The sequence below is a fragment of the Melopsittacus undulatus genome, chromosome 10 (genome assembly GCF_012275295.1).
Source record: "Melopsittacus undulatus isolate bMelUnd1 chromosome 10, bMelUnd1.mat.Z, whole genome shotgun sequence".
Taxonomy (NCBI): domain Eukaryota; kingdom Metazoa; phylum Chordata; class Aves; order Psittaciformes; family Psittaculidae; genus Melopsittacus; species Melopsittacus undulatus.
The window spans coordinates 16195794-16206509 of record NC_047536.1 but is presented as its reverse complement, the minus strand read 5'-3'; the positions used below and the strand labels follow the sequence as shown (position 1 = coordinate 16206509).

At 51.6% G+C, this 10716-nt stretch overlaps 1 protein-coding gene across 1 annotated transcript; it reads right to left on the bottom strand.

Annotated features, from left to right (window-relative positions):
• Positions 1 to 297: 297 nt before the first annotated feature.
• On the bottom strand, positions 298 to 5023 carry WNT8A (Wnt family member 8A). The gene is made up of 6 exons (XM_005147235.3): positions 4450 to 5023; positions 4324 to 4357; positions 3971 to 4109; positions 2919 to 3044; positions 2669 to 2811; positions 298 to 1640 (listed from the first exon to the last, which is right to left on the bottom strand). The coding sequence occupies exons 1-6, from the start codon at positions 4704 to 4706 to the stop codon at positions 1080 to 1082; spliced, it is 1260 nt and encodes a 419-aa protein (XP_005147292.3). The 5' UTR covers positions 4707 to 5023; the 3' UTR covers positions 298 to 1079.
• Positions 5024 to 10716: the final 5693 nt, after the last annotated feature.

The window sequence follows — 10716 nt, the reverse complement described above, 5'->3', positions numbered from 1 at the left end:
TTTCCACATCAAAGCTGGGCATTGTCTGGGGGATGTCAGGCCCAGGCAAATTAAGGAGGAATTGGGAGCTTCCAAGCGGGATGGAGCCGGGCAGTGCTTGTTGGATGTGCGGGTGACAGCTGTTAAAGCAAACCCTCCGGGGGCTGGAGCCAACGTTTATCGAGGTCTAAGAGATCAATCCCGGTGGCTTTTGGGTTAATGATGAGAAATCTTGGAAGTGCGGGGTTTTATACAGAAAGGGACAATTTGGCACCTAAATTCATACTCTCAGGAAGCCAGAAAGGAAAAAGACAGTCCTTTCCATTGTGATGTTTATTGCAGAAACCTAACTCTTGAGGGATACCTTCAAAATACATAGAGAAAAGGGATTGTGCTAAGCAATAACACAACTTATTAACAACAACATCGGGCATGAAGAATTCTGAATTCTTACAGTTAAAACCAAACCCAAACCAACAGTATAGGAATTACAAACTGCTCAATTTCATCCAGTACAAACACATGAAGCTACTGTCTGTTGAGGCAGGGTTCTGGTACCCAAATAACAAAACATAAGAGGGGAAGGAATCTGTAAACATTGACTGTCAACTTAGCAAAGCCCTCCACAGGCTGCAGTCACCTCCTCACATCAGAAAGTGCATGAGTTTCCCGCTAGGAATGCTGCTGAGCAGCCACTGTGCATCAAGGGCTGGGGTATAATAACAGCTGTGGTACCCACTTCTGGCCACAGCTGGAGCCCCACCACTGGCCATGGTGGAACCACTGTCAGTGGCACAAAGGGTTGATCCTATCTAAAAAGTGAACTCTTCCCTCTGTCCAATACACTGATAAAGTGACTCCCAACAAGAAAGAAGTACTATTAGTAAACATTTACTACTAGTAAACACTGAAGACCCACCATGGAAGCAAGGAGGACTGTGGTCCCTCAGCGCCCGCGCTTTGTGCTTCCTAATCTCACAGCATCCCTCCTCAGCAGGTCCCTCTGGACCCTGGGGATGCTCCCTCCCACCCCAGCTCCACCAGTGGCTGCCAAGCATGGGGACACCATCGTGTCCTCCTTAGGCCCCACATCTAACCCTTTATCTCTTATGACCCTTGTTCCTCTGCTTGACATGGTTGGGTGCAGCGGTGTCGCGCCGGGTGCAGAAGTGCTTGGCCACCAGCTGCCGGCACTGCTCGCACCGTACCGTGCAGCACCAGTGGAACTTGCAGTTGCAACTGGCCACCACCTCGGTCCTCCTCTCCTCGACCCTCAGACCGCACTCAGTGCACAGCCGCCGGCAGCTCTTCCTCTCCCATTGCGAGAGGTTCTTGCCCGTCTGCAGGCACTCGCGGCCCTCGGTGCCGTGGTGGCCCAGGCTGGCGTTCCTGGTGCAGTAGTCGGGAGAGTCCTCCAGGAAGACCAGCTCCGTGGCATGGACGTGGTGGAAGGTCTCTGCCGTGGCCCCGCGGCTGTCGGCGCTGTTGCCGGCTCTCATCCGCCTCTTGTCCATCTCCAGCTTGTGGGCTTGGTCGTATTTTATCTTCAGGTAGTTCCCAATCTCACGGAACTCGGCAAGCTGGAGCCAGCAGGTCTGGATGCTGCAGCTCCCGGACACGCCGTGGCACTTGCAGGTTCGCCTCATCGTGGCTTTCACGGCCTTAATGGAAAAGGTGGAGGAGTTACAGGCAGCAGAGCATCATTGTTTCAATCCTGAAATCACAGCACTTCTAATTGAGATGGCAACAAGACAAAAGTGGCTTGTGCTCAGCATCACTTCAGGTCCTTCCAAGACGTGAGCTGATGCTCCTGGAAAACATCTGTCCCTCTTCACTGATGTAAAGGACAGAGGTAAACGGGCACAAACCTTTGTCTCCAGCCCTTGCAGGAGCTGTTTCTCCTGGCCAAGCAAGAAGCCAGGTCATGCCCTTCTCACGCCGCTCACCTCGCTCATTGCAGCATCAGCCCTTACAGCAGTTTCATTCAAAACGTGTGAAACTGCTTTGGAATAATCATACCCAAGCTCTCTGCATCTCCTCCAGGCCAAGCACTTCACAGATATTATCTACCTATCTCTCTCTGGTATTTATAAGGTCCCAATCGCTGGTATCTAGGTGAGATTAAGCCTCGACACACCCTATCCGATAGGTATGTTAAGTGTTGCCGTCCTTGTTTTTACAGACAAGGAGGTTTGGCAAGATGCTGAGAGCCTGGCCCAGGGTGTGGGGGTGAATCTGGCAGTGAGCAGGGCCAGCTCCCACCCGGCTTTCCCGACCAAACAGCTTGGAAATGCATATTGCAAGTGGGTGAGGTGGTTCTTGCTTTGTTTTACAGACCAGACAAGTACAAACCCCATGTGCTTCTGAAGAAGTGCTGTGTGCTGGTAGTTAACTGCATTACACAAAGCTGCAGCAGCTGGAAGTGGGGACAACTCTTGATGCAGTTCCTTAATTCAGGTTTAGGGTCAGATTCTGGCTGTGGTTTTCAATCCATTAAATGCTACAGGGCCTAAATTGTCACAGAGGGCTGCAGACAGGGACCTGAACAGCCACAGAGTTTCAGGTTTTTTTTCAATACAGACATGGAATAATGTATGTATTAGTATTTAATAGTATTCCATAATGTATGTATTAGTATTTACTAGTATTCCATAATGTCTATATTAGTATTACAATCCATTTGACTTACAAGCCTCCCGACTTCATTGTTGTGCAGGTTAATCAGCGCCCGGGTATCGTGTCCTGTTTCCAGAGCATCCACAAAGAGCTTGGAAATCCTCTCCCCAAACTCCACGTTGTCGCTGCATCCTCCCCAGACCCAGCCTCGGCCACCTGCAAGACAGAGGCACACTGAGCACAGAACCATCCGACCGGGCCCAATCCTGCCCTGGTATCCAGATGGAGAGGAGGTGTCAGCCCATCCTCAGGCCGCAGCTCACCGACGCGTCCGTTCCTGGAGTCATCACAGCCGCAGCTCTCAAAGTCCCCCATGCTGCAGTTCCTGGTGAGGGTGTACATGACACCAGCCGAGCTGATGGCGTGCACAAAGGATGTTTCCCTGGTAGCTGAAGGAGAGAGGAACAAAAAGCTGTCCCATGCACACATAGAGATATTGGTCCCGGTCTATTGGGGATGAGGATCTGTGCTGCAGAGGTGCAGGAAGGAAAATACCCACAGGTTTGTGCAAAACGTAATGAATGTGCTACAGAAATTGAATACTTGTGGAGTCTTCAGGCTTCAGCATCGAGGGTTGCAGTAATCTGGCACAGTATCATGCAGGTGTCCATGCATGGGATGGAGGAGGACCCTAAGGCAATGCACCAGCCCCTCTCTGGCCAAGGTCAGTTATCACTCCCTTCCCTCACTCAGTTCTCCTCTATCCTTTCCTGCTCAGAGGGAGCACATCTGTGCTTTGATCTTGCCTGCTGGGGAAAATCATCCCTGATCTTGTTTCACCGGGTCGTTGAACCTGTGCTAACCGCCGTCTGCACCCACACATCTAATCCAACTAGCTTCTCTTTTGGCTTTTCTAAGGCATTTAGAGATGCTGCTTTGGGGGAAAAAAAAGAGATTTCTGCTGGTTGAAGTAGAAAGCATTGAGATATATCCACGAGTTTCTTATGAAGACAGTTTAGCAGTGCATGCCCTGGTTTCTCTCCTGGGCTTTTCCCCATTGCAAGCTCAGGTGCCTCTAGCATTGCACTCCTGGGATGCCATGCACTGAGTGGCAGGAGCAAGCCCATGGAGCAGCACTGCAGGGAGGACTAAGCTCTAACCCAGCATTGACAGTGATCCAAAGAGAGCCTGGGAGTCATAGAAAATGTTAGCACTACTTGTTATACCCATTAATAGAGACAGAGGGAAAACCACCACCACACTTGGGACACCAAAGCCCTTCTCCATCAGTTTAACTGGCAGCACCCGCTCCCTCCAGAGCACATCCCAGCCTGTCCCCAAGGGCATCCCAGGATGCAGGTGAAGGTGCACTCACCACTGCGGAGCCGGTTGTGTGTGGAGAGCTGCAGGGCGCTCTCGGGGCAGTTCCAGCGCTCCCATCCGAACTGGAACTTGCACTCCTCCATCCCGCTGTGCGCGCCGGCTGCCACACTGCTGGAGTAGGTCAGGTAAGCCTGGCATGGGAGACGGCGGGGTTAGAATCCACCACACGTTACCATCCTCATCAGTGATAACAAACACAAACGGGTTGTGGTCCTTTCCCTCATCCTCGGCAGGACCTGGAGCTGAGACTCTCTGGGAGTTCCGGCTCCTTGGAAAAGCACCATTTCCCATTTGCAAACCAGAATCACTGTACTTTAAATCCCTGTCAGTCCATGTGTTCATTACCTTAGGTCCTGTCATCAGAAAGTTATTCACAGACCTGAAAGAGAAGAGAAGAAATGAATCACTGCGCTTGCCACAGCCAGAAGAGCATCCCTAAAAAAACACCCTTTGCACTGAACTGGACCCTACCATGCTGCTGTGTGGAGAATGGCACCGAAGAGCCCTGCGATGGAGAGGATGAGGAAGGTGCTTCTCTTCATGGCTGTCACAAGGAGAAGGTTGGATCCCTTGTTCTGGTCCGTAGCTCTCTGCACCACAGGTCCCGAATGAGCAGGGCCGCCTCCCTCTGCTCCTTCCCAAGGTGAGCTTCGGGGTGGAGGGAAGCTGCAGGAGCCACCAACCCTGATATTTATAAGGTGAAGTTGTGAATAGTCAAAACCCCCCATTCATTTGCTACCCAATGACTTAATGTGGTAAAAAAGCTCCCTCTCCAATGGGTGACAAGGAACCGCCTAAGGTTGCACTTCAAAAGGCAGCACAGTGGCCCTGGGAGCGGGATGGTCTGAAGCAGAGCAAACTTCCCTAACAATGGGACACTTTTAACTCTCTTTCCCCATCACCAGCCACCCCTTTCTGCTGGCCCCGAGTCTGCTCCCCTTCTTTTCATCCCCGGCTTGCCAGGCAAGGCTCATCCCTGTCCCTCCGAAATAACAAGCTGATGCATTTCTATAGTGCCCAAGAATTCCCCAAGGAGCTTTAACAACCCTTCTGTAAAGAGCTATAGGGAATAGACCTCCCAGGTCTTCTTGATGGGAAGAGATGCATTTAACGGCGGGGCTTTCCCCCCCCCCCTCCACCCTTCTCGCCTCTTTATGATGAAAGTTGCTGCATTTCCATCCTGATAACAGCATGCAGGGCTCGGGAGTGTTTGGGAATCTCTCATTTTCAGCTTGGGAATGCTGTGTGAATCATTTATGTGGTTTGCTCCATGCTCCAACACTGTAATTAGGGAAGCAGTTTTCTGGGGTTAGCAATTTCCCTACGGTGGAGGCTGCGCGCTAGCTCCCCAGGCAGAAGTGCTGCCCGCATCCCTGAGCAGGGCCAGGGGCCTCCATCACTGCTGAGCCATCAGGAAAGGAAAATCCTTATCGAAGGAAACGCCAAAAAGCCTCTTAGTTGTTACAGCCAATGTCATTGAGGGCTGTGAGGAGCGGGAGTGCAGAGATGGTGCTCATGGAAACTGCTCGTGTGTTATCCTGTGGACGAATGGTCCCTCCTGCCTGCTGGGTGCTATCCCAAAGCAGTGCCATGCTGCTCTGCCAAGCACTGCCCTATGGCACACAGCATCTGCTGATGCTGGCTCCATGGTAGGGCAAAGGTGCTGCCCTCCTCTTCCTCTCAGCTCCCCATTTGGAGCCCTGGGACACCCATCTCCTGGTGATAAATCACTGCTGCTGCAATCCTGAAGGGGCTGCAGATGGGAGGCTGAAGGGAATGGGACCGCACCATGAGCAAAAGGGGGCACATGGGGATAAACCCCTTCTTTGCACTTGGGTGGGCAGCCAGCAGCACTATGGGCAGGCTGGAGGCTGCACCTTAAACACCTTTGTGAAGTACTTGCCATGAAATTAGCAGGAGCATTGCAAAGCCAGCACCTGCCCTGGGGTTTTAACATCCCAGCACTGGATGTCTATGGGCTCAGGTTCCAGCCTGGAATAGCTGTCACTGCCCAGGAGCTCCTTGCCATTCCTGCCTGCAGGAAGCACATGGACTCTCCCTGTCCTGTATCCCTGGGAGGGGAACCCTCTCCCTCCAGACACAGCAAAGGGAAACCTGGAGTCAGTTGTGCAAAGCCACAAACTGTTTGCAGCCGGGGGATTGAAATTGCAGGTTGGTTGGAAGCAAGGATGCAAAATACCTTCCAAGTGAGCACAAAGCCAGCACGGCAAAACCCCTGTGAGTCAGCATTTTAATCATTACCATCCCCAGCAGATCCTGCTTGTTAGAGCTGTCAAAGGGCAATTACTGGGAATAAAGTGTTTCCCATGTATCAGTGAAGTTCACTGATTAAAGCACATGCAGAGGGTTTGGAAACCTTCCTATAGGCACGCAGGTCATTTTGGGGTTTGTGTCTGGCCCTCCCTGAGGGCATATTGATGTTCAGGGGCTATTTCTTGTCTCCAGGAGCTTGTGCAGCTGAAACCCATTGGTGTGCCTGCTCTGTCAGTTCACACATGATATCCCTATCACACACCAGGGGAATAACAGCGATTCCAGGCATGAAGCTCTGCTGGGAACAGTGGCTGCAGCTGGCAGCATCACACAGCTCTTTGCTGGGCGGTTAAAAATGCCCTTTCCAATTAAAGTCATGGGGATCTTAAAAGTCACTCCTAACATTGTCACTTAGGCTGGCTGGCTGCAAACAGAGCAGTATGCTGGGAATGCAACGATCCCGGTCCTTTCGCTGCTGGACATTCCCACCTTAGGCAAAAGCAGACTTTGGTGCTGCTGTGTTAATGTGTTTTGCTCTTACAGAGTGCCACATGCAATGTCTGTGCAGTCAAAGAGGTTAAATAGAGCTGTGGCTGCAGTTGGGTAAACTGAGGCTCGGGGATGGGTGGTCTCAGGGTAAATCAGTGGTGGAGCTGGGCTGGGGGGAGCTGTTTGGAAGCTGATTTCAGTGCTTTGTTCTGACCATCACTGTGTGTGATGTGACCATCACATGGGAAGCTTGGCTGGGCTCTGAACTGCTGCAGGATGGGGATTCCCCCATTTCCCATAAGCAAAGCCCATGGGCCCTGCCTGGGTTGCCTGAGCCACAGGTCCCACTGTAAAATGATGCTGAAGGGGTTTTGATTGGGTTTTCCCAACACCTAGAAACTGTCTTTTGCTTTGGTTTTGGATCTGGGGGGGGAGGATATCTAAAAGGGAAATTCTGTTGAATTGCCCTGGTTATGCAGAAAATGAAGTGTCAGTTGTTCTGGGCAGCCTCGGACCTCAAAGCGACCATAAGTCATTTAGTGTGATGGCACCACAGGGTAGGCTGTATGGAAAGGGGTGTCCTGAATGTCAGCTGGAGCTCCTTGGCTTTACAGCTAAAACACTGATGCTTCATTTCTCGTTTTCTTGCACGTGACCAAACAGCCTGTGCTTTCCACAGGACAATCAACATCTTAAGGATTTACTTTATGCCCCAAGCCAAGAGATAACCATGGTATAAACAGCCCCAAGCACCCACAAACCCCCCTTCCCATCAGAATATGGGTGTTAAGGGAAGGCAGACATGAGATAAATCAGTTTATAAATGCCCCAAGCTCTGCTAGGTGGCGGGTCCTGCAGGGATGGACTCTTGGCTTGTCCATGGCTGCAGACAACAGGAAGATAAAGCACAGCCCACTTGTTAAATAGCCCTCTGCAGGTGACACATTCAGAGCCCCAGCGTCAAATCCTGCTCCGTTACAATAAAACCCACCTGGGTCATTAGAAACCACCTCCTGATGGTGAGGTGGAGGAGGTTTTATGGTGTTCTCCCACCATGGGAAGCCCCCCCGGGAATGATGCTGTGTCCTTGAGTTGTGCACAGCAGCTGCAAAGGGGATGTGATCCTTTCCTTCAGAGTACTCCATCAGAGAGAGCTGCAGCCATGGGGCAATCCTGCTGCACGCTCAGCTCCACGCAGGGATTGCTTTGGGGTTATTTCAGTATTCCCAACTTCCCTGTATTGAGGAAAATGTGTCCCCATTGCTCTGCCTAATGCAGAGTCCCTTGTGGGCTGCTGCAGTGGGAGCAAACCCCAGCAGGATCTGATCCCTGGATCCACAGTAGGAGTTTTGCCTGTATAATGAGTGTGTTTTAATTAATTAATGGTAATTGAGGATGGAGGTGAGACCGAATTCAGGTTTTATGCCACACCTACCCCACGGGCTTAGTTCAATTCATTCCTATTTTGGCACAGAGAAGAGGTCCAGTGTTCACTGACAGCAAGGTTAAAGCATCCAACAGGGCCAGCCTAGGTTCCTTGTGATGGAGTTATCCTGAGGAGTTGCTATCTCCTGTCTCCCCACAACATTTTGTCCCCCCTCCCCTGTACCAATGCAACCAGTTTTACTGTCTTACTGTGTCTGCTTCCCCATACAGCCCCATGTGCAGAGTGATGGGGTGGGCAGTGAACTTCATCAGAGAGGCCAAGAGCAAGCAAGTCCAAGGTAAGAGGCTCTGTTACAGAAGGAAACACATCTGGAACAGGACAGAGAACCATCAGGATGCTCGAAGCCAGGAGCAGAGAGTCCAGTTTGCACAGTTTGGGTTTTACATCCTTTGGTTTCAGGAAGCAAAAACTCAGGGTGTGGAAGCAAATTTTGCCAGCCCCATGCACAGGAGCTGTTCCTGGCACCAGGAATGCAGCTGAGCATCTGTTTCACTTGCAAGCAGATAAAGGGCATTGCTTTTCCTCTGGTTTTGCATTGTGTGTTTTAAAGCTGTGGTTTTCCACTATCTTCTCACTTCAGTGACTTTCCCATTCCCCTCCTAAGCCTCTGTCTCCCATCCTCACCTCTTCCCAGACTCCCAGAAGCAGCTCCCTTGCTCTCCCAGCATGGGGCAATGAGCAGAGGAGCCTGCAGAGTTAAATGCTCTGGCACATCCCTCTGCAGAGGTACAGCCAACAGCATCCCTCTGTGCTGCAGAGCAAGGTCACATCTCCCACCCCAAGCTCTCCCAGCCCTTTCCCTGGAGCAAAGCTTTTCCTTGCTGAGCTCTTATCCCTGAACCAGGGCTCTTGGTCCACCCTGACTGATGGCTTCCTAAATCCCGTGGGCTGTTCCATGCCTCTGTTTCCACAAATGATGCAAAGCTCTCGGACAAAGGCATGCCTGGACTTGGTCCTGCTGCATCCGGAACCACCCTGGGAAGCAGGACAGAGTAAATGACCTGAGTTTAGATCAACCTTCAGTGCTTCTGAAGAGGACTCAACTGCCCGGTCAGCCCCCAGAAGGCATGACCTGCTCAGCATCGCCTCACCCAAGCTGTGTCCTTCAAAGCCTACAGGGCTGTTGACACAACAGCGCTATCAAGCAGGGACAAGTGTTTGGGTTTTCTCCCTTTCTCTAAAGGAAGTGTCATGCAAAACGGTGTTAGTGCAGCAGATAGGTTACTGCCTGGGCATCTGCATGGGGGAGCAGATCTCTCTCCTGGCGATGTGGCACCTCAGCAGGTAAAAGCCTGCGCAGGAAGAGATGGGGCACTTGATAGAGGGGAGAATTATCACCTCCTTAATCATTCCCCTCCAAATTCAAGCTGAATTAACTGATTGCAGCCTGGCCCATGTGGTGCTCCCCAGCCTTTCTCAGCATGGTTCCTTGTGTTATCCTTTTGTGGCTGTGGCTCTGTCTCCCCTCCTGTCCCCATCCCCTCTGTGCCACAGGGAACAGATGAAGCCCAAAGATCCTGATTTCTGAGCTGGAGGATGTGTGTGTTGGTGCTGGCTGTGTCTGGCACAACGAGTGTGGGAGGATTTGAGACTTGCAGTGATTTGAGATAGGGATATTTTCTTTATAGCTCATCTTTATCTCTTTGGAGCAAGGCAATTCCTCTGGAGGATCCTGTGCTGAAGAGGAACTTTAAAAGCCCTTTGAGTCTTGCTAGGAAAAGCAAAGTGGAATGAATTTTTCCCAGTGGCACCCTTTGAAAACAGATTTCTTTGCTCTTTAAATGGTGCACCCGAAAACCAGAACCGCGGTGGTTTTGGAGGGAGCTTTGCCCAGCCCCATTGAGGATGAAAGCTCCCAGTACATTTTGCATCTGTTACTGGGAGAAGGAAATGGAGCACAACTCCCAGTGCTGGGATCAAGCACAGCGGTGCAGCACTGTGTCTGGTGGGGATGCCCGGGATGATGTCCTGATGTCCCAGGGCAGTGTCCCCTGCAGGCTGGTGACAAGGCTCCCCCCTGTGGGATGTGCCTGCACCACACACCCAGCCCAGCCCATCCAGCACCCACCCGTGTCCATGTCCGTGTCCAGCAGCAGGCTGGGACATGTGTGGCTCGGGTGGCCAGTAGGGATGTATGGATGGGACAAGCTTGAGTACCTCCAGCAGGAGCAGGGATTAAGCCACCCGGCGATCCTGCCTGCCAGTGATGTTTCAATGCTTGTTGCCCATCCCATCGCATCCCTGGGTTTTCAGGTGGTACTGAGGAAAAGCAATGCCTGTATTGTGGCTCTGTGGTTCACCTGGCCATGCTCAGAACAACGAGGAGCTGTGTTACAGCAAAGTGTTCCTTCAGACAGGAAAACCTGTATGCATGTAACTGTTGGGAAATAATGGAGATGGTGTGAACAGGACGAAGGCTGCCCTGGTGTCTCTTGTGCATGAAGGAGGTTGGTACCTCTTCCTCCTGACTCTCATGTGGTGAAACCAAAGTGCAATAAGATGATGAGGCTTGCTTGAGGGGAGAGCCC

Bases quoted from the DNA above. Each gene is read 5' to 3' on its own strand.
- WNT8A (XM_005147235.3), bottom strand. From the start codon at position 4,706: ATGGGGGGTTTTGACTATTCACAACTTCACCTTATAAATATCAGGGTT. The intron at 4,110-4,323 runs GTAATGAACACA...CTCCCATGCCAG, and splicing joins TTCTGATGACAGGACCTAAG to GCTTACCTGACCTACTCCAG. The intron at 2,812-2,918 runs GTGAGCTGCGGC...TCTGTCTTGCAG, and splicing joins CTCCAGGAACGGACGCGTCG to GTGGCCGAGGCTGGGTCTGG.